We start from the raw sequence: 23,728 nt of genomic DNA on the forward strand, positions 1-23,728 counted from the left end.
CCATTCCTTAACACAGTACCTCTCGTCTGTTCTGCTAGTGGCCATGCTCGCGTGGTTTAAATCCCAGTTTCTCGTCGCCATTGATACGTCCTTACTATACAGTATAAATGCACACGAGGCCCATGCTTGAGAGAAGGTCAGTCTGTGACCTGTCCTTTATTCCTTAGCACTCAAGTGATGAAGGTAGGTGGAGCTTCCCCTTTTATACCTGAAGGTCCAGGTTCGGAGTGTCTCCCACCTAGTGGTCATTGTTCTCACGGTGTACAACTTAGGTCAGATTATACATGGGTTACAATGCTGGTTGAATACATGACAGCTTCAGTGATTCTTTGGAGAAGAAACTCCAATAAATAATAAAAATCCTGCATTAAATAAAGATGATTTGCAAAGCTGCTTGACGATGCTGAAGGGAATTATTCCAGCAATTCCTATAGTTAAAAGACCTTACTTAGACTGCAGTTGTGATGTGCCTCCCCTGTCATTGAAGTTGACAGTACATGCACTGGGGATTGGCTTCTTATTGATTTTATAGGGTGTAGTCTTTTGCAAGGAATTCTATCCATTGAAAGTTTATCTCTATCTAACGGCAACACGGCAGGGCCATCGGGTTGCCAACCCTCCAGGAATTACGGATTAAATCTCCAGGACAGTGCTACAAGCAACCCAGAAGAAAAATCATAGGGACATTAATTCTTTTATTAGTGATAAAACATTATTTGGAGATTGGGGGGAAAAGGCTGTTTGACTGACAGTCAAGAGCCATCCAATCGGGTAATGAAGAGTCTGTTCGCTTTCCAATTGGCCATGGGAAGGTAGGGCTCCGTGAGGATGGACGTGCCGGATGACCAATGCGCTTTGGGTGGGCGGGGTGGTTGGATGCGGGCGGTCATGTGATGAAACCTCCAATCAGAGTTGTCAACCCCACAGGACCAGGATGTGAAACGCAGGACTAGATGGCAAAAGATCCATTCATAAACCTGACCGGCAAAATAGCACAATGATCAAGTTAAATGAATGAAGGGCTTTGGCTCTCCTTAGAGCAGAGAAGGTTAAGGGGAGATTTGATAGAGTTATTCAAAATCATGAAGGGTTTTAACAGAGTAAATACGGAAAAACTGTTTCCCTTGGGGAGAGGGTCAGTAACCGGAGGACACAGATTGAAGATAATTGGCAAAAGAACCAGAGGGGTGATGAGGAGAACATTCTTTACGCAGCGAGTTGTTGTGATCTGGAATGTGCTGCCTGAAAGGGCGGTGGAAGCAGATTCAATAGTAACTTTCAAAAGGGAATTGGATAAATACTTGAAAACAAAATATTTGCAGGGCTAAAATGAAAGACTTTTCTATTAGTCCCTTTCGTGACCACCAGACGTCCCGAAGCACTTTACAGCCACTGAAGTACTTTTTGAAGTGTAATCACTGTTGTAAAGAATATCACCTGCAATGGCTTCTTTTCCCACTCCTGCATCGTTACCTCTGGTGTTCCCCAAGGGTCTGTCCGTGTCCCCCTCCTATTTCTCATCTACATGCTGCCCCTTGGCGACATCATCCGAAAACACAGCGTCAGTTTTCAGTGTACGCTGTACGCTGACGACACCCAGCTCTACCTCACCACCACTTTTCTCCACCCCTCCATGGTCTCTACATTGTCACACTGCTTGTCTGACATCCAATACTGGATGAACAGATATTTTTGCCAATTAAATATTGGGAAGATCGAAGCCATTGTCTTTGGTTCCTGCCACAAACTGTGTTCTCTGGCCATCGACTCCATTCCTCTCCCCAGCATCTGTCTGAGGCTGAATCAGACTGTTTGCAACCTAGGTATCGTATTTTACCCTGAAATCAGCTTCTGGTCACACATCCGCGGCATAACTAAGACTGCCCATTTCCACCTTTGTAACATTTCCCATTTCCACCTCTGCCTCAGCTCATCTGCTGCTGAAACCCTCATCCACGCCCTTGTTACCTCTAGACTTGACTACTCCAATGCACTCCTGGCCGGCCTCCCACATTCTACCCCATGTAAACTTGAGGTGATCCAAAACTCGGCAGCCTGTGTCCTAACTCGAACCAAGTCCCGCTCACCAATCACCCCTGTGCTCGCTGACCTACATTGGCTTCCGGTTAAGCAACGCCTCAATTTCAAAATTCTCATCCTTGTTTACAAATCCCTCCATGGCCTCGCCCCTCCCGATCTCTGTAATCTCCTTCAGCCTTACAACCCCCCCAAGTTATCTGCGCTCCTAAAATTCTGCCCTCGTGAGCATCCCTGATTATAATCGCTCAACCATCGGTGGCCGTGCCTTCAGCTGCCTGGGCCCGAAGCTCTGGAACTCACTCCCTAAACCTCTCCGCCTCTCTACCTCTCTTTCGTCCTTCAAGACACTCCTTAAAACCTACCTCTTTGACCAAGCTTTTGGACATCTGCCGTAATTTCTTCTTTTGTGGCTCGGTGTCTAATTTATATTTTTGCCTTTTCTACACTCCTGTGAAGCGCCTTGGGACGTTTGCTAAGTTAAATGCGCTATACAAATACAAGTTGTTGTTGTATGGAGCAAAGGCAGGGGAGAGTTGGACTCATTGGACAGCTCTTTCAAAGAGTTGGCATAGGCACGATGGAGCGAATGGCCTCCCTATGTACACAGGCTGTATAATGCGTAACCTTTGCATTATTGTTAGTGAGACGACTGATTTGGACACTTTTTATTTTGCAGATACCTCTTTGCATTGCAAATCAAGCAGGACCTCGCCTCGGGGAGGATGTCCTGCAACGATACAAGTGCGGCTCTTCTGGTGTCTCATATCGTCCAGTGTGAGTGCAATTCACGCAGATGTTCTCGAAGGAGTTTCGGGTGTGGCTGACTGGCTGGCTTAAAGTCTCCTTCCATTACTTTACCCCAAGGGTCTACTTCTGCACATGTGCAGGACTTCATACCTGTGCATTAGGGGTGCCAGAACAAGGAATTACGTAGAATTCACCTCACAAAAGCAGGCCATTTGGCCCAACTGGTCCGTGCCGGTGTTTGTGCTCCACACGAGTCTCTTCCTGCCTTACTTCATCGAATGCTATCAGCATATCCTTTCCTTCCTTTCACATATCCATCTATTTTCTTCTATCCATCCATTCCTTTGAATTGGACAGCACTAAGAGCTGGCACAGGCACGATGGGCCGAATGGCTTCCTCCTTCTGTGCTGTAAGATTTTTTTTGCTGATTAGATATGACTGTGATTACAACTGCACCAGGCTGTTCACCCAGTTAGTGTGTGGGACAGCTCTTCCAACTTCGACACCAGCAGCAACAACACCAGATGTTGGTGAAGATGACTTTACCAGTTAAATTGGGTTGGGATTGCGTGAATCTTATCTAAATCCTCTGCCTCGGTCAAGAGATGTCAGATGTTTCAACTATAAATTGGGGGGGAGTGGGGTGGAAATAATTGCAAGTCCGTGTGAGTCATTGACTTGACTATTCCAACACACTCCTGGCTGGCCTCCCACATTCTACCCTACGTAAACTTATGGTCATCTAAAGCTCGGCTGCCCATGTCCTAACTCGCGCCAAGTCCCGTTCACCCGTCACCCCTGTGCTCGCTAACCAACATTGGCTCTCGGTTAAGCTACGCCTCGATTTCAAAATTCTCACCCTTGTTTTCAAAACCCTCCATCGCCTCGCCCCTCCTTATCTCTGTAATCTCCTCCAGCCCCGCAACCCCCCTCCACCTCCCCCCAAGATGTCTGCGCTCCTCTAATTCTGCCCTCTTGAGCATCCCTGACTATAATCACTCAGGCATTGGTGGCCGTGTCTTCAGCTGCCTAGGCCCCAAGCTCTGGAATTCCCTCCCTAAACCTCGCCACCTCTCTTTCCTTCTTTAAGACGCTCCTTAAAACCTACCACTTTGACCAAGCTTTTGGTCATAGAAACATAGAAAATAGGTGCAGGAGTAGGCCATTCGGCCCTTCAAGCCTGCACCGCCATTCAATGAGTTCATGGCTGAACATGCAACTTCAGTACCCCATTCCTGCTTTCTCGCCATACCCCTTGATCCCCCTAGTAGTAAGGACTACATCTAACTCCTTTTTGAATATATTTAGTGAATTGGTCTCAACAACTTCCTGTGGTAGAGAATTCCACAGGTTCACCACTCTCTGGGTGAAGAAGTTTCTCCTCATCTCGGTCCTAAATGGCTTACCCCTTATCCTTAGACTGTGACCCCTGGTTCTGGACTTCCCCAACATTGGGAACATTCTTCCTGCATCTAACCTGTCTAAACCTGTCAGAATTTTAAATGTTTCTATGAGATCCCCTCTCATTCTTCTGAACTCCAGTGAATACAAGCCCAGTTGATCCAGTCTTTCTTGATATGTCAGTCCCGCCATCCCGGGCATCAGTCTGGTGAACCTTTGCTGCACTCCCTCAATAGCAAAAATGTCCTTCCTCAAGTTAGGAGACCAAAACTGTACACAATACTCCAGGTGTGGCCTCACCAAGGCCCTGTACAACTGTAGTAACACCTCTCTGCTCCTATACTCAAATCCCCTCGCTATGAAGGCCAACATGCCATTTGCTTTCTTAACCGCCTGCTGTACCTGCATGCCAACCTTCAATGACTGATGTACCATGACACCCAGGTCTCGTTGCACCTCCCCTTTTCCTAATCTGTCACCATTCAGATAATAGTCTGTCTCTCTGTTTTTACCACCAAAGTGGATAATCTCACATTATTGTCAATATTGTTGTCTTGTGAAGAGCCTTGGGATGTTTTACTCTGTTAAAGGCGCAATATAAATACAAGTTGTTGTTGTATGAAGTGACACCAGGTTTCTCTGATTTATTGCAGCGGAAATTGGGGATTATGATGAAGCTGTTATCCGCGAGCATTTAGAGAAAAACAAGTACATACCTCAGCAGGAGGCTCTGGAGGATAAGATAACGGAGTTTCACCGCAGGCATGTGTAAGTCTTCAAGTAGCTGCTCTCTACGGTATTGTGCTCAGAACACCCACCTTTTAAATCTAGGTCCAAAATACTCGTCCCAATTGTGTTTTTAACACCCAATGAGAGTGGAGGGGTGGGGGGAGGGGTGAATAGAGGCAGTGAAAGGAGGAATTGATGGCGATGATTGCAATTCATTGTGCAATGCAAAATATCTAAGTTGTCCAAAGCATACAGTGAATTTCTTTGAAATGTAGTGACTGTTATTTAGATAACGATTAGAATGGAGATGGTTGCTGTATTTTCCTTCATTTCCATAAAGTGATAATAGTGAAACCCTCCCAAGTCACATACCATCCTGACTTGGACATATATCGCTGTACCTTCATTGTCGCTGGGTGAAAATTCTGGAACTCCCTCCCTAGCAGCACTGTGGGAGTATCTTCACCACACGGCCTGCAGCAGTTCAAGAAGGCTTCTCACCACCACCTCGGGGGCAATTAGGGATGGGCAATAAATGCTGGCCTTGCCAGAGACGCCCACATCACGGGAACAAACTATAAAAAACTGAATTGGTGGAGTTATCCTTCTGCATGATGGGTTGAATGTTTCAGTTTGTACCTGTTCCTTTTGCAGTGTTAGCTAATCAATAGCAGAGTTGCCATGATGTTGCTTAAAGTAATTGGGATAATTACATAGGATATATGGCACAGAAACCGGCCATTCGGACCAACCAGTCCATGCTGGCATTTATGCTTTGCCCGGGCCTTCTCCTGTCTTTCTTCATCTAACTCTGTCAGCATAACCGTCTTATTCCCTTCTCCCTCATATACTTATCTAGCCTCCCCTTAAATGCATCTATACTGTTCACCTCAACCACTCCCTGTGGCAGCAAGTTCCACATTCTCACCACTCTCTGGGTAAAGTGGTTTCTTCTGAATTCCCTATTGGATTTCTTGGTGACTATCTTATATTGATGACCTCTAGTTATGCTCTCCCCCACAAGTGGAAACACTCTCGCTGTAGCTACTCTTATCAAAATCTTTCATAATTTTAAAGACCTCTATTAGGTCACCCCTCGGCCTTTTTTCAAGCAAAAAGAGACCCAGCCTGCTCGACCTTTCCTGATAGTTAGACCCTCGCATTTCTGGTAACATCCTTGTAAATCTTCTCTGCATCCTCTCCTGTGCCTCTATATCCTTTTCATAATATGGCGAGCAGAACTGTGCGCAGTACTCTAAGTGTGGTCTAACCAAGGTTCGATACAGGTTTAGCATAACTTTCCTAATTTTTAATTCTATACCTCGAGAAATAAACCCTAATGCTTGGTTTGCTTTTTTATGGCCTTGTTCACCTGTATCACAACGTTTAGTGATTTGTGTGTTTGTACTCCACGATCCCTTTGTTCCTCTACCCAACCTAGACTCGCACCCTCCAAGTAATAAGTGTTCTTCCTACCAAAGTAATAATTCTTCCTACCAAAATGTAATGCCTCCTACCAAACTGTAATGATATACAGTATGACGGGAAGCAAGTGTGGTGCTGACAGAAAGTACATGCTTTGTGCAATGTGTTGTAATACATAGATAGGGCTGTCTTATGATGAGGGATTGTGTAGAATGGGCCTATACTCTCTGGAGTTGAGAAGAATGAGAGGCTATCTCATTGAAAGATGTAAGATTCTGAGGGGGATTGACAGAATAGATGCTGAGAGGTTGTTTCCCCTGGGTGGAGTGTCTAGATCTAGGGGGCATAGCCTCAGGAAAAGGGGTAGGCCATTAAAGACAGAGATAAGGAGGAATTTCTTCATTCAAGACGGTTGTGAATCTTTGAGATTCTCTACCCCAAGTGCTGTGGATGCTCAGTCGTTGAGTATATTCAAGGCTGAGTTTGATAGATTTCTGGAGTCATGAGGAATCAAGGGATATGGGGATTGAGCGGGAAAGTATTGAGGTTGAAGATGAGCCATGATTTTATTGAATGGCGGAGCAGGCTAAAAGGGTTGCTCCTAATTCTTATTTCTTATGTAAGTAATGAGGACAGTGAGCGCAGGAGATAAATCAGTACCGGGCAAGGCTGCTCAGAACTCGTTAAACGTAAAGGAATTTGTCACTAAAGGGGTCAATTGAAAGTATCAAAACAAAAACAACTTACATTTATATAGCGCCTTTAATATAGTAAAACTTCTCAAGGCGTTTCACAGGCGCATTATCAGACAAAATTTGACACCGAGCTTCATTAAGGAGCATTAGGACAGATGACCAAAAGCTTGGTCAAAGAGGTACATTTTAAGAAGCATCTTAAAAGAGGAAAGAGAGGCGTAGAGGTTTAGGGAGGGAATTCCAGAGCTTGGGGCCCAGACAGCTGAAGGCACGGCCATCAATGGTGGAGCGATTATAATCAGGGATGTGCAAGAGGGTTGTAGAGTTTGCAGAGGTTGCAAATGTAGAGAGGGAACTGAGATTGAGAGATTTTTGTTGGGTAAGGGTGTATTAAGGGTTATGGACCTAAAGCGGGTAGGTGGAGTTAAGATACAGATCAGCCCATGATCTAATTGAATGTCGGAACATGCTCGAGGGGCTGAATGGCCTCCTCTTCCTGCAGTGGAAGCGTTCCTTATGTCACTCGCCAGCTCCCTGGGAGTCTGCTCCCAGCCTCCTCATGGCAAACAAATTGACAGCACTTGTATGTTTCTTCAGTAGGAGGAGAAATCAGGTTTTGTGTGAGATTCAGAACAAGGCAGCACTATAAACACACAAAGCTGCAGATCCCAGGGCTTGATTTGATATTCACATCACACTGAATGTGCGAGAGGCAATGTGGCAGCACTGGGAATCATTTGGAGCAAAGGCAGCTCTTTGCTTAGCGGGTTCAGAATGTTAACGGTAAAAAGGTTTTGATAGTGTTTCTCACTTCAAAGGTTCCTGCTGTTCTCAAGTCAAATAACAATGCTGACTGTTAGATGGAAAATATGAAAGTAAAAAATGGCAATTTTATTCACTGGTCTGCTGAAAACTGGAGAGCAGTCGAAAGTTTGGATGGAATTACAATGCGCGAAACAGTCAAAACTCGGTTTAAGAAGCAAGATTGAGAATTATTAGAAGGTAATGGGCTGCAATGGGCTCTTAAAGAGAACTGAGCTATCGGGTTGTCCTGATGCCGAGAGAGTAAGTGAGATTTGCAGACCGAAAATCTGGGAAGGTACCAGGTTGGAAATCTTCTCTTTCAGGTAGCCCATCTCATCTGAATCCAACAACCCTCCGAAATCTCTGCGCTTCTCTAATTTTGGCCTCTTGCGCATTCCCGATTTTCCTCAACTCGCCTTGGCGGCACTGCCTTCAGCCACATGCGCCCCAAGCACTGGAACTCCCTCCCTAAACATCTCCACTGCTCTCTTCTTCTTTAAGACGCTCCATAAGACCTAGCTCTTTGAACAAGCTTTTAGTCACCTGTCCTAATATCTCTTTATGTGGCTCGGTGTCACATTTTACATAGAATTACATAGGATACCATTATGCCCAACCAGTCCAAGGCTGTGTTTATGCTCTACTCGAGCCTCCTCACATCCTTCCTTATCTAAATCTATCAGCAGAACCCTCTATTCCATTCTCCGTCATATGCTTGTCTAGCCTCCCCTTAAATGCATCTATACTATTCACCTCAACCACTCCCGAGTTCCACATTTTCACCACTCTCTGGGTAAAGAAGTTTCTCTTGAATTCCCTATTTAATTTCTTGGTGACTATCTTATATTGATGGCCTCTAGTTTTGCTCTTCTCCACAAGTGGAAACATTCTCTCTCTATCCACACTATCAAAACTTTCATAATTTTAAAGACCTCTGTTAGGTCACTCTCAGCCTTCTCTTTTGTCTGATAACGTTCCTGTGAAGCAACTTACTATGTTAAAGGCGATATATATATATATTTATATGCAAGATGTTTTGATGGGCACAACTCACTTTCTTAAAATTGCGCGATCTGATTGCACTTGGAGCAAACTGTTAACTTGGCGGGAGCCATATGGGTACTCCAGGCCTATATACCAGCCAGGACGGGCAGGGGGGTGGGGGGCAGCAGGAATTGTGTAGCGCCCCGTTTGGGGCCGGTAACACCTGCGAGGTGGGAGTTCCTGCGCCAGGCACGGAAGTCCCACCCCGCTCGCGATATTGGGGTTACCTCTCCCGAGAGCAAGTGGAGCGCAAAATAACGCGCTTCACTTGCTCTGTGGGGCGTGAGCGGGGCGAAAGCAGTCGGAGAGGGCGGAGCGCTACGCACTGGGATGCATAGCGCTGCCGTATAGAAGGGGCCCTGCCCTTCATTAAAGGGGAGGGCCAAGCTGCCGACTCGGCAGGTCCCTAGCTGGACCAATGGAGAGCGGGGTGCTGTGGCATCAGTCCGGAGCGCTGGACTGGCAGATCGTGGCACGGATCACACGTTCCACAATGCAACGGGCCGCGACCGGTAAGTCGGAGGATTTATTTTTTGTGCGAGTGCCACCTCCCCTTTAAGTATCGCCCTGCGAGTGGCCTTCATCGCCTGACGCAGCTTCAGAGGGCGCTCCCGAATTTTTGCTCCGAGCGAAAACTGATCACTGCGCACGGTGTTGGTGCCCTCATCGCCAGCGCAGCGGAGCAGAGCGCTACAGGTTAACGCCGCAGCTAAACTCTGGTGGAATTTAGCCCGGGGGGGGGCTCTAACGGGAGGCGCAAACCACCCGAATTTCTCGGCCTCAGTCTATGAAACTTGACTCTGTACTGTAAACACTACAGATCTACTATTGAAGAGGGTTCAGAAATACTCCCAGCTTTCAGTGGTGAAACCTCAGCCACAAACCATTGTTCCATCTGATAAGCAAGTGGTCAGAATTGGAGGAACGCTGAGATCTCAGAGTGTTGTAGGGCTGGAGGGGGTTCCAGAGATAGGGAGGGGCGAGGCCATGAAGGGATTTGAAGAGGAGGATGAGAATTTTCTCCAATTAATTCTGGAACTCCCTGACTAAACCTCTCCGCCTCTCTACACCTCCTTCCTCCTTCAAGACGTTCCTTAAAACCTATCTCTTTGATCAAGCTTTTGGTCATCTGCCCTAATTTCTCCATATGTGGCTCGGTGTCAAATTTTTTGTCTCGTAACACTCCTGTCAAGCGCCTTGGGATGTTTTACTACGTTAAAGGTGCTATATAAATACAAGTTGTTGCTGAGGAGGATGGGAATTTTAGAACTGAGACGTTGCTGGACTGGGAATCCGTGTAGGTCACAGCGAGCACAGCGGGGAGATGAAGGGTTGAACTACATTTACTCCCAAGTATCCACTGCCTTTTATGCTCGTTCAACAGAGTCTTTGCCCTTATTCTGACGCCAAATTTTGGCCCAATGAGACGGGGAGTTGGGAATTGGTGAACTGGTTACCTGGCAATGAGGTCATGCACCGCCTGGTGGAGATTCTTTGCATGGCATTGCCGGTGATCAGGGAACAATTCCGCTGAAGCCAGGTGTAGCAGGAGGAGGTGGGGGGGAGGAACGGGAAGTGCACAAGGAAAATGGCAATTGTTAGAGATTTTTTTATTAAATCATGTTTTGAAATTCTTTTTTCTCTCTTCCCCAAAGTGGACACACACCCGCCGCCTCTGACTATCAACTCCTTGAGATCGCCAGGAGATTAGAAATGTATGGAATCCGGCAACATCGCGCGAAAGACAGAGAGGGGACGAAGATCAACCTGTCTGTGTCGCACACCGGGATCATAGTGTTCCAGGTATGGGGTATGATAGCATAGTGGTTATGTTACTGGGCTACAGGCCTGGATTAATGATTGGGCGTCATGAGTTCAAATTCCACCACGGCAGCTGGGGAATTTAAATTCAGTTAATTAAATAAAAAGCTAGCATCAGTAATGGTGACCATGAAACTACCGGATTGTCGTAAAAACCCATCTGGTTCACTGATGTCCTTTAGGGAAGGAAACCTGCCGTCCTTACCCGGTCTGGCCTATATGTGACTCTAGACCCGCAGCAATGTGGTTGACTCTTAATTGCCCTCTGAAATGGTCTAGCAAACCACTCAGATGTATTCAAAAAGGCGGCTCACCACCACTTTCTCGAGGGCAATTGGGGATGGGCATCAAATGTGGCCTTGCCGGCAACACCCACATCCAATGAATGAATTTAAAAAAAGGTAATGTTCACCGAGCATGGGGTGTCCAGGGATTCGCCTCACCGTGTTACTGAAACACGGCTTAGGCCTGCTTGTGGAGTTAAACTGACGTCCTCGTATTTTGCTTTTTTGGCGCAGGGAAACAACAAGATCAACTCGTTCAACTGGGCCAAGGTTCGCAAGCTGAGTTTTAAGAGGAAGCGATTCCTTATTAAATTCCGCCCGGAGATGAATGTAAGTGCACCCCTTATCCAAAGGCCCTTGAAGCTCCTTTCTGGGGTGTGCGTGCGTGATGACGTTTGTGTCTCTTGTCTGTCTTTTGCAGTCCTGCCAGGATACCTTGGAGTTTTCCATGGCTAGCCGCGATTCCTGCAAGGCCTTCTGGAAGATCTGTGTTGAATATCACGCCTTCTTCCGCCTCTTCGAAGAACCCAAGCCAAAACCCAAGCCCATTCTTTTCAGCCGCGGATCTTCATTCCGGTTTAGGTAATAGCGTTTTATCTCACTCCGGGTACTGAAAGTTAAATCTGTGCTTGTACATTCTCCTCAGCACAGGTAATGCGCAAACAAGTGTTTGCTCTTTTAAGCTAACACTTTTTTTTCCATTGAAAGAGAGGTAATGTTATTTTTCAGTTGTTTTCTCTCCCTCTATATGTGACACATTGTTCCCCTCCTGAAAGGAAGACTTTGAGTGACCTACACCAGCTTATCCTTGTACCGCTCTGAAACTAGATGCAAGAACAGAAGGTAGCATAGTGGTTATGTTACAGGACTAGTAAATCTCACCACAGCAGCTGGGGAATTTAAATTCAGTTCATTAAATAAATGTGGAATAAAAAGCTAGTACCAGTAATAGTGACCATGAAACTACCAAATTGTCATAACAACCAAACTGGTTCACTAATGTCCTTAGGAAAGCAAATCTGCCGCCCTGACTCCAGACCCACAGCAATGTGGTTAACTCGTAACTGCCCTCTGAAATGGCCCAGCAAGCCGCTCTGTTGTACTCAAGAAGGTGACTCACCATCACCACCTCGAGGCCAGTTAGGGATGGGCAATAAATGCTGGCCTTGCCAGCGACGTCTACGTCCCGTGAATGAATTATTTAAAAAATCGTCTCCATTGCTTTCCCCTCACTTCAGGGAAGTGCCAGTAGAGAGACTGGAGAAGCTGGGATTGTTCTCCATCGAGCAGGGAAAGTTCAGGGCAGATTTAATCGAGGTGTTCACAATTATGAAGGGTTTTTGATAGAGTAGATAAGGAGAAACGGTTTCCACTAACAAAGATCGGTAACCAGAGGACACAGATTGGCAAAAGAACCAGAAGGGAGATGAGGACATTGTTTTTAACGCAGCGAGTTGTTGTGATCTGGAAACACTGCCTGAAAGGGTGGTGGAAGCAGATTCAATAGTAACTTTCGAAAGGGAATTGGATACATTCTTGAAACATAAAATAATTTGTCAGGCTGTGGGGAAAGAGCAGGTGGAGTGCAAATAATTGGATAGCTCTTTCAAGGAACCGGCACAGGCACGATGGGCTGAATGGCCTCCTTCTGTGCTGTACGATTCTCCACTTGGGGAACTGGAGCTGGTACCGATTGATGCCTGGACAGTTACAAATTCAGAGCAACTCTCTCACAAGACCAGCAAATGTGCAAAAAAAGACACGCATTCCTCTTGCATTACATGAGATGCAATCTTATAAATAACTTTTTTTTTCTGTTCTAGCGGGAGGACTCAGAAGCAACTCCTGGATTATGTTAAAGAAGGAGGATACAAGAAAATACAGTTTGAAAGGTGAATGTTGTAATGTATTTGCTTCATGGGTTCTTGCTTAAGAATTCATAGCAGCACATTGCTATTAAAAGCTAGTTGGTTTATAAACAAAGGTTTAACAATCAAACTACATATTACCAGTTCATCCACTCGGTTCACAACTGAACACCTCATCGTGGATGACCTAGACCCAACTGACTGGGATTTTATTGAGTCTTGTGAACATCATGTGACTGGCTAAGCCACTCACAATGCAACAGCTCTACAACTATTTTAGTTGAAACGTAAATCAAATACCCTCTTTTTGCAAGGGCATTAGAACCCACAAATTAACAATTTAAAACTTGAACGAAAACCTTAAATCAAATTAGAATTTGGTTGCCGGGGGTGATGTTGCACTCCAGTCCCTCCGGCGCCCACCCTGGCGGTACCGGTGGACACCGAATGCTCCATCTCCAGAACTACCCTGGCTCGAACGTAACCACGGAAGAGAGGCAGGCAGTCGGGCTGAATGACCCCCTCGCAACAGCTCTACAACTCTTTTATTTGTAAACTAATAATCAAGTGCCCCCTGATTGGGGGGCAGACTCCAAAAACTTTTCAGGTGCCCCCTTGTTTTATTTTCCCGAGGGCACCAAAACACAAATTATACAAGTGCCCCCTGGCTAAAAGGGGGGGGGGGCACTAAAACTGACAAACATAGACAAATTAAACTTTAAACAATCGTAATCAAATTAAAATTTGGTTGCCGGGGGTGACAATGCACTCCAGTCCCTCCGGCGCCCACCTCTCGCAGAAGGCCGCGAGCGTACTGGTGGACACCGCGTGCTCCATCTCCAGGGACACCCTGGACCGGATGTAACCGTGGAAGAGAGGCAGGCAGTCAGGCTGAACAACCCCTTCGCAACAGTTCTACAAACCTGTGAGCATACTCGCAGGTGCATACATTACAAAAGTGTGTTTCTTGTCCCTCTCACTCTGCCATATCCTGGCAAAAACAGGAAAAGAGCATTAAAACTAGTTTTCTGATGTGACTACTATTGCTGGTGCTAGAAACCTGAAACAAAACCAGAAACATTCGGCAGGTCAGGCAGCATCTGTGGACAGGGTGAGGAACAGAGTTAACGTTTCAGGTCAATGACCTGTCGGCAAAGCTAAATCTGAAACGTTGACTTTCCGCTTCTGTGATCTCCTCCAGCCCTACGATCCTCCGAGAACGTAGCAGTCCTCCAATTCTAGCCATTCCCAATCTCTTCGTTCCACCATTTGCTGCCTTGGCCCTAAGCCCTGGAATTCCCTTCCTCAACCTCTCTACCTCTCTTTCCTCTTTTAAGACTCTCCTTAAAACTGACGTCTTTGACCAAGCTTTTGGTCACCTGTCCTGATGCCTCCTTACGTGGCTCGCTGTCAGCTTTTGTCTGACTATACTCCTGTGAAACGCCTTGGGACGTTTTACTGTGTTAAAGGCGCTGTATAAATGCAAGTTGTTCTATCTATGAATGATGCCTGACCTGTTAAGTGTTTGCTGTTTTTTATTTCTTGTGTTGTACTCGTTTTGGTGCATTTTAGCAAGATCGTCTTGTATGCAGAAGTACAGCAGGATTACAAATAAGTGCATAGTGGTGACTGGCGTTGATTGACAGTCTGTCACTGTTGAAGGTGGTCATTGACTGTACAAAGCCTAGCCAACAAAGAGTAAGCTTTTAGAATTAAAGGGAAACTGTTAACAATTTATTGATTGATTGAAAAGAGGTAATGAGACGTTGAACACAGCTCGGACTGGCAACGTAGGGGTCAGTGATTGACACTGCGTGGATGTATCGGAGTAATCTCGCATGAGTTCTGCCTCCCAACCTACCTCAAAGGGTTGTGCATCTTTGGAATTCTCTACCCCAGAGAGCTATGGATGCTGAGTCGTTGAGTATATTCAAGGTTGAGATAGATTTTTGGAGTCCAGGGGAATCAAGGGATAAGAGGATCGGGCGGGAAAGTGGAGTTGAGGTCGAAGATCAACCATGACCTTATTGAATGGCGGAGTAGGCTTGAGGGCTCGTACAACCTACTCCTGCTCCTAATGCTAATGAAAACATTGAGAATAAAGCCAATTCTGCTTCTGCTAATTCTATCCATCTCCTTTTCTTTCCTCTCTTCTCTTTTTTCATTTTTTTTCTCTTTGCCCCTCTCTCCTCCTGTTCCCTGGTTTGTGCCAGTGCAGTTTGTTACAATCTCTTTTTCTCTAGCTCTGCTTGACAACATTGTGGGAACACCATTAGCGCACGTGCGGACTGGGATCGCCCGCTCAGACTGAGAGGGAGGATTTGTGCTGCTGTTTGCAGTGACGTTATTAACCCGTTCTCTGCACACGCATTCACCCTTTCAACGCAAAGAGTGAACCGAAGAAACAATTCCTAGCCTTTGTTACCTCCAGACTTGACTACTCCAACGCACACCTGTCTGGCCTCCCACTTTCTACCCTACGTAAACTAGAGGTGATCCAAAACACGGCTGCCCGTGTCCTAATTCGCACCATCATCCCTGTGCTCGCTGACCTACATTAGCTTCCAGTTAAGCAATGCCTCAATTTCAAAATTCTCATCTTTGTTTACAAATCCCTCCATGGCTTCGCCTCTCCCTATCTCTGTAATCTCCTTCAGCCTCACAACCCCCGGAGATGTCTGCGCTCCTCTAATTCTGCCCTCTCGAGCATCCCTGATTATAGTCACTCAAACATCGGTGGTTGTGCCATTAGCTGCCTGGGCCCTAAGCTCTGGAATTCCCTGTCTAAACGTCTCTGCCTCTCTACCTCTCTTTCCGCCTTTAAAACGCTACTTAAAACCTATCTCTTTGACCAAGCTTTTGGTCACCTGACCTAATTTCTCCTTATGTGGCTCGGTGTCCAATGTTCGTCTTATAACAGTCCTGTGAAGCGCCTTAGGACATTTTTTTCTTCTTCTTAGGCAGTCCCCTGGAGTCGAGGATTACTTGCTTTCACATTAATATGAGTTCAAAGGTCTAATGAGTCCAATGCGGGTAGTCTGAGACATTTTACTACGTTAAAGGCGCTATATAAATACAAGTTGTTGTTGTTGCTAAATAAAGGAGAGGCCACTTCCTGTCATGGGTATTTTTTTACTGGGGAGCGAGGTCTGTGTGGAAAGTATTCGTGTTAAGCATTGTACTTAATGTGTGCTGCATACTCATTTATTTTATATTTTACTTTCAGGAAACATAGCAAAATGCGATCCATCCGAAGTTTGCCCGAACATCAGTCACTGGTGCCAAAACAAGTCAGTAAATCAGGAACAATATTGTCTAGCGTAGAGATTTATTACAAACGAGTCCTGTTTGCCATTTCAATTGAGTCACTTGATTGTTACTGATATAAAGGGAGCAATTTACCGGAGTTATGGGGAGGGGGGGGAGATCAGTCCCAAGACAATTACCATAACAATCCAGTGTAAAAGGCACAGTCTGATCACAAGAATGTCCTTTGAATAGAAGGGTTTTGATAGAGTAAATAAGGAGATACTTGTTTCTCTGTGGGATGGGGATAATATATTAGCATGCTTTAAGGATTGGTTAACGGACACTTCATCTTCTTTCGTATGGTAGTAGCAAATAAATCAAATGTCAATATCCAAGTCAGATATCCAGGCCAGAGCTTCCACTGTAACAGCGTGGATATCTTGCAGGCTGCTGGTGAATTTACTCTGAGGGCAGTGCTCAATGCTCCAGGGTCTGATTAGGAGCTCTACAGTCGCATGATGGGGAAGCTTTAAACTTCAACCTATGGAGAAGGTGGCAGCATCCACCATGACCGGTTCTGAGGCGGTTGATGGTTGTCCACTGTTTGTGAGGAAGATTTGGCCCTTCAGGTTGTACTGTGGCACACAGGTTGATGGACCGAAAACAGAGCAGCAATAACCGGGTCGTTTTCAGGATGGCATGGGTGTAGATAGTGGAGTGCCGCAAGGATCAGTGCTTTGGGCCTCAGCTATTTACAACCTGTATCAATATAACTATTTTTTACCTTCTCCCTACTGGCAGGAGGGTTGGACACAGATTTAAGGTAATTGGCAAAAAGAACCAGAGGACAAATGAGAATGTGTCTACGCAGCGAGTTGTTGTGAACTGGAACTCGCTGCCTGGAAGGGTGGTGGAAACAGAGTCAATTGTTGTACCTTCTGTTGCCTAGGCCCCAAGTTCTGGAACACCCTGCCTAAACCTCTCCGCCTCTCTACCTCTCTTTCCTCCTTCAAAACACTCCTTAATACATACTTCTTTTGGTCACCTGCCCTAATTTCTCCTTATGCGACTCAATGTCAAATTTTTAATCTCATAATACTCCTGTGAAGTGCCTTGGGACCTTTCACTACGTTGAAGGTGCTATATAAATATAGGTTATTGTTGTTGTCGGCAGGCAGGTCGGAACCATAAAAGGAGCGTCAAGCGGCAGCCCTGGGAGCAGCGTGGAGGCCCAGGTGTGCGAGAAAGCATCAGCGACAGGTTGGGGACATAAAAGGAGTGGTGAGCAGCGACCAGGGGCAACGTGGCAGTGTGGAGACCACAAGGTACAGCGCGAGCTGGTGCAGGAGGGCAACGGCAGCCAAGAGTGACGTCAGCAAGGTCCAGGTCGGTGATTGGAGCGTGGGCAGATTCAGCAGGAGCGGTGAGGTCGGAGCGAAGGAGCTGAGAGACTGTGGACGGATGTGATCGGGGCCACGGGGAGGCATGAGTTCGGGGCCAGGGGCAGCACGGGCCAGCCCACATTGCGATAGGTGTGCGCACTAGGTCCATGCAGCAGAGCAGGTCTCCAGTTATCTTGGGTAATCCTTGCCACTGGACCAAGACCTAGCTCTGTCAAGCCCGTGTGGTGGCTGGTGTGCAACGGCCACCCCACGTTATAAAAATCCACGCACAGGCATCTTCCACCCTTGAGGATGTAGTTCGGGTTCTTCATTCGAAACACCTGTGAACTTAACCTTTTTTTGGTGTGGAAGCAAGTCATCCTCATTTCGAGGGACTGCATATGATGATGATAATTGTTATTGTCATTTATAAAAAGGATATAGAGGCACTGGAGAGAGTGCAGATAAGATTTACAAGGCTGATACCAGAAATACGAGGGCATGCATATGAGGAAAGGGTGAACAGGCTGGGTCTCTTTTCTCTTGGGAAAAAAAAGGCTGAGGGGGTGACCTCATCGAGGTCTTTAAAATTAAGAAAGGTTTTGATAGAGTGGATACAGAGAGAATGTTTCCACGTAGGGAAGATATAAGATAGTCACCAAGAAATCCAATAGGGAATTCAGAATTTAACTTCTTTATCCAAAGAGTGGTGAGAATGTGGAACTTGCTACAACAGGGAGTGGTTGAAGTGAATAGTATAGATGCATTTAAGGGGAGGCTAGACTAGCAGATGAGGGAGAAGGGAATAGAGAGTTATGTTGATAGATTTAGATGAGGAAAGACAGGAGGAGGCTCGAGTGGAGCATAAACACCAGCATGGACTGGTTGGGCCGAATGACCTGTATCTGTGCTGTATATCCTATGTAATCAATAACAACTTTCAGCAGAGAATTGGCTAAAAACTGTAAAAGGAAAAATTTGCAGAACCATGGGGAAAGTGCGGGGGTGGGGGGAGAGTGGGACTAATTGGATCGCTCTTTCAAAGAGCCGACACAGGCACGATGGGCCGAATGGCCTCCTGTGCTGTATCATTCTATGATTCACGTTTTCTGGTAGCTTCTCTCAGGTGTTTTATTTGGTAAATGTACGAACCTGTGCGGAACTGGGCAGGATCCCGGTTCAGTTCTTGGCATGTGCTGAGCTAGCTGACTCCAGATGGAGTACTATGGATGACCTTAGCATTAATGGTCGAGTGACGGGGGGGAACCCTCAGCCAACACACCACTGGGCAAGTGGCCCCTACCATGTGAATGTTGGTTGAGGACAGTTACAACAGTTTGCATTTATATAGCGCCTTTAACATAGTAAAACATCCCAAGGCGCTTCACAGGAGCGTTATCAAACAAAATTTGACACTTCGCCACATAAGGAGATATTAGGACAGGTGACCCAATGCTTGGTCAAAGAGGTAGGTTTGAAGAAGTGTCTTAATGGAGGATAGAGAGGCGGAGAGGTTTAGGCAGGGAATTCCAGAGCTCAGGGCCTCGATAGCTGAAGGCACAGTCGCAATAGTGCATCAACCTGAGAGGATTGTTCGTTTACAGAGGTAAGGAGGGTCGAGGCCATGGAGAGATTTGAAAACAAGGATGAGTATTTTAAAATCGCCGGATCAGGAGCGAATGTAGGTCAGCGAGCACGGGGGTAATGGGCAAATGGGACGGTGCGAGTTAGGACATGGGGCAACAAATTTTTGGACGAGCTCATGTTTATAGAGGGTGCAAGACAGGAGGCCGGCCAGGAGAGTATTTGAATGGTTGAGTCTAGAGGTAACAAAGACCTCGATGAGGGTTTCAGCAGCAGATGAGCTGAGGCAGGGGCGGAGTCGAGGGATGTTACGGAGGTGGCAGTAGGCGGCCTTGGTGATGGAGTGCGTGTGGGAGACGGAAGCAGAGTTCAGGGTCAAATGGGCCGTCAACGGTCTGGTTCAGCCTCAGACAGTGGCCAGAAATAATCATTTGGAATTCCAGAGCTTAGGGCCTTGACAGCTGAAGGCATGGCCACCAATGGTGCAACAATCTGTAAGGGTTGTAGGTAGAGAGATAGGGAGGGTCGAGGCCACGGAGAAAAAAAGAAAGACTTGCATTTATATAGCACCTTTCACGACTACCGATGTACTTTTGGAGCACAGCAAGCTCCCACAAACAGCAATGTGACAATGACCGGATAATCTGTTTTAGTGATGTTGATTGAGGGATAAATATTGGCCAGGGTACCGGGGATAACTCCCCTGCTCTTCTTCGAAATAGTGCCATGGGATCTTTTACATCCATCTGAGAGAACAGACGGGGCTTCAGTTCAATAATCTCATCCGAAAGACGGCACCTCTGACAGTGCAGCACTCCCTTAGTACTGTGCTTCAGTGTCAGCCTAGATTTATGTGCTCAAGTCCCTGGAGTGGGACTTGAACTCGCAAACTTTCTAACTCAGAGGCGAGAGGTTACCCACTGAGCCACAGCTGACACATATTGAGAGTCGGACTAATTAGATAGCTTTTTCAAAGACAATCAGCTGCTGAGATGGAATGTATCTAAGTCAAATTCAAATTCTCCACCTCATGTATCTGAGCACTTTCATGCTCTTTGTATATCTCTGTATATATGCAAAGTCATAAAAACAAACTCGCTTTGCATATATTTAAAATTCGCATCGTAATTGGTGGCCATGAGTGAGAATTATTTCCATTGATGAAGGTGACTGCTGTTCTCTGTCTGATATCCCACGTATACTCTGGATATTGCACATTTAAAAATGATAAAATAGAGAAAAACTTGGAACCGTGTCCCATCTTTCGGATGAGACGTTAAACCTGAGGTCCCGTCTGCCCCCTCGGGAGGGCGTAAAATTTCCACGGGAATAATTTGTTGTCCAATATTTATCCCTCAACCCACATCACCTAAAATAGATTATCTGGACATTATTTCATTGCTGTTTGTGGGATCTTGCTGTGCACATATTGGCTGCCACGTTTCCCCACATTACAACAGTGGAGTACACTCCAAAAAGTACTTCATTGGCTGTAAAGCGCTTTAGGACGTCCTAATAGAAACATAGAAAATAGGTGCAGGAGTAGGCCATTCGGCCCTTCGAGCCAGCACCGCCATTCAATAAGATCATGGCTGATTATTCCTTCAGTATCCCTTTCCTGCTTTCTCGCCATACCCCTTGATCCCCTTAACCGTAAGAGCCATATCTAACTCCCTCTTGAATATATCCAATGAACTGGCATCAAGAACTCTCTGCGGCAGGGAATTCTACAGGTTAACAACTCTCTGAGTGAAGAAGTTTCTCCTCATCTCAGTCCTAAATGGCCTACCCCTTATCCTAAGACTATGTCCCCTGGTTCTGGACTTCCCCAACATCGGGAACATTCTTCCCGCATCTAACCTGTCCAGTCCCGTCAGAATCTTATATGTTTCTATGAGATCCCCTCTCATCCTTCTAAACTCCAGTGAATAAAGGCCCAGTTGATCCAGTCTCTCCTCATATGACAGTTCAGCCATCCCTGGAATCAGTCTGGTGAACCTTCGCTGCACTCCTTCAATAGCAAGAACATCATTCCTCAGACTAAGAGATGAAAACTGAGCACAATATTCCAGGTGAGGCCTCACTAAGGCCCTGTACAACTGCACTAAGACCTCTCTGCTTCTATATTCAGATCCCATAGCTATGAAGGCCAACATACCATTTGCCGCCTTTACCACCTGCTGTACCTGCATGCCAACTTTCAATGACTGATGTACCATGACACCCAGGTCTCGTTGCACCTCCCCTTTTCCTAGTCTGCCGCCATTCAGATAATATTCTGCCTTTGTGTTTTTGCCCCCACATTTATCCACATTATACTGCATCTGCCATGCATTTGCCCACTCACCTAACCTGTCCAAGTCACCCTGCAGCCTCTTAGCGTCCACCTCGCAACTCACACCGCCACCCAGCTTAGTGTCATCTGCAAACTTGGAGATATTACACTCTATTCCTTCATCCAAATCATTAATGTATATTGTAAAGAGCTGGGGTCCCAGCACTGAGCCCTGCGGAATTCCACTAGTCATGCCTGCCATTCTGAAAAGGACCCGTTTATCCCGACTCTCTGCTTCCTGTCTGCCAACCAGTTGTCTATCCACGTCAGTACATTACCTTCAATATCATGCACTTTGATTTTGCACAACAATCACTTGTGCAGGACCTTGTCAAAAACCTTCTGAAAGTCCAAATACACCACATCCACTGGTTCTCCCTTGTCCACTCTGCTTGTTACATCCTCAAAAAATTCCAGAAGTTTCGTCAAGCATGATTTCCCTTTCATAAATCCATGCGGACTTGATCCGATCCTGTCACCGCTTTCCAAATGCGCTGCTATTTCGTCCTTCATGATCGATTCCAACATTTTCCTCACTACTGATGTCAAGCTAACCGTTCTATAATTACCTGTTTTCTCTCCCTCCTTTTTTTAAAAGTGGTGTTACATTAGCTACCCTCCAGTCCATGGGAACTGATCCAGAGTCGATAGACTGTTGGAAAATGATCACCAATGCATCCACTATTTCTAGGGCCACTTCCTTGAGCACTCTGGGATGCAGACTATCAGGCCCCGGGGATTTATCAGTCTTTTCATCCCATCAATTTCCCGCCTAATAAGGATATCCTTCAGTTCCTCCTTCTCACTAATGTTGTGAAAGGCGCTATATAACTGCAAGTCCTTAATATTCCAGTTAACATTAACAAAATGTAGAGTTCAATTCTTTTTCTCGGTACATTTCTGTTGTTTGTTTCCAAATTTGCAGAAGCTAAGTGAGAAATTAGCTGAGCAGAGAGAGCAGGAAGGTGCTAGGTTTGATCCTGGATCTGTGTTGAAGTTACCTGACCTTGGCCAGGGCCGCGGCAATATTAACATTACACTCGAACTCCTTGACCTTGGATTAGGGAGGGGGGAAATCATCCACAGTTCCTGCTCTTGATCAGTATCTTGTCAAGAGCCGCATGAGTAGATGTCGGGCGAAGCCAGCATTGATGTTTCACCCATGCTTGAAGAGCCTGCATGCCAAGTCTCGCTTGTGAATAGGGGCTATTTGAGCGAGATACTAGAGAGTACTTGGCATCCATGGAACAATTTCCTAGCAAGCAATCAAAGCCTTCAAAAGACCTGGGGGAAGGGGGGGGAATTGCTGAGAGGGGGTTTATGAACAAAATAATTTGAGCTGAAGTATTGTACAAAAGATTTATCTCCAAGATGTCTCCTTGTCTTTTCAGAGTGGTATTTTTACTTTCGGAGCGCAGTCAGCATCAACTGGACCACCGTCCCCAAGCCCGAGGAAGGATCTGGGCGTTTCCCGGACAACCGATGAAGACGGGATTGAACACAAGAGTCGCTCACCAGCGAGGAGCCCCAAGAGGGAGGGGCAGGAGGAGACTGTGAGGGACAAGGCTCACCAGGCGAAAGCCCAAAGAGAGCATCAGAATGCAGGTCCAGCATCTCGAGCTGCTCGTGGAAGCAGCTCTTCCATTCCTTACATTGACTGCAGTGACATAGATAGCGAGCATGATTTAATCAGAGGGCGGATAATCGGGTCACAGTTGCAAACAAATGACAATTATGAGGATGAGTTTATCCGTGGTGAATACTTTGATGAAAGCGTGACCCACCTTAGATGTAGGGATTCCCCTGATTTCAGATTTGCAGGTACTCCACTCCATATAAATGAAGATTTAATTGATGGTGAGATGGCCAACTTTTCCTTTTATACTGGAGGGACACCTCAAATGCCTAGACATAGCTCTTTGGTTCATGAGGTATTTCGAGGCTCAGAAATTCATTATAGCCCCTCAGCTACACCCATACGCCCAAGTAGCAAAGGGTCCAGTCCCCGTGCCAGTGTTAACAGTGCAGGATCCAAGGGCTTTCTCATACAGAATGGCCATTGTAGACATATACTAGAAGATACAGGCAACCGTGTGTACAGCCACCGTGATTACAGCAGCTATTCCCCTACTTTAAGCCGAGTCCATTCGCAGAGGGTGCAGGGTGCCCGGAACAGATCGGATACCGATCCGTTTATCCTCAGTCGCGTGACTTCCACCCCGTTGAATGAGCACAGGAACGGCAGCCAACCCAAGCTATGCTCGCCCAGAGCGCTGCGCTCGGAAGGCAGGTTTGTGGGTCGCAGCTCGTCCCCTGCCG

At 46.3% G+C, this 23,728-nt stretch overlaps 1 protein-coding gene across 2 annotated transcripts in view; it reads left to right on the forward strand.

Annotated features, from left to right (window-relative positions):
* farp1 (FERM, RhoGEF (ARHGEF) and pleckstrin domain protein 1 (chondrocyte-derived)) overlaps positions 1-23,728 on the forward strand; it is a 478,172-nt gene that overhangs the window by 324,636 nt on the left and 129,808 nt on the right. For both annotated transcript variants that reach the window (XM_070891767.1, XM_070891768.1), the window contains exons 6-13: positions 2,717-2,814; positions 4,843-4,957; positions 10,542-10,689; positions 11,226-11,321; positions 11,413-11,573; positions 12,815-12,883; positions 16,086-16,149; positions 22,801-23,014. In XM_070891767.1, coding sequence (XP_070747868.1) covers positions 2,717-2,814; positions 4,843-4,957; positions 10,542-10,689; positions 11,226-11,321; positions 11,413-11,573; positions 12,815-12,883; positions 16,086-16,149; positions 22,801-23,014 — 965 coding nt within the window. The remainder of the gene's footprint in view (positions 1-2,716; positions 2,815-4,842; positions 4,958-10,541; positions 10,690-11,225; positions 11,322-11,412; positions 11,574-12,814; positions 12,884-16,085; positions 16,150-22,800; positions 23,015-23,728) is intronic.

This window comes from Pristiophorus japonicus, chromosome 10, assembly GCF_044704955.1.
Source record: "Pristiophorus japonicus isolate sPriJap1 chromosome 10, sPriJap1.hap1, whole genome shotgun sequence".
NCBI lineage: Eukaryota > Metazoa > Chordata > Chondrichthyes > Pristiophoridae > Pristiophorus > Pristiophorus japonicus.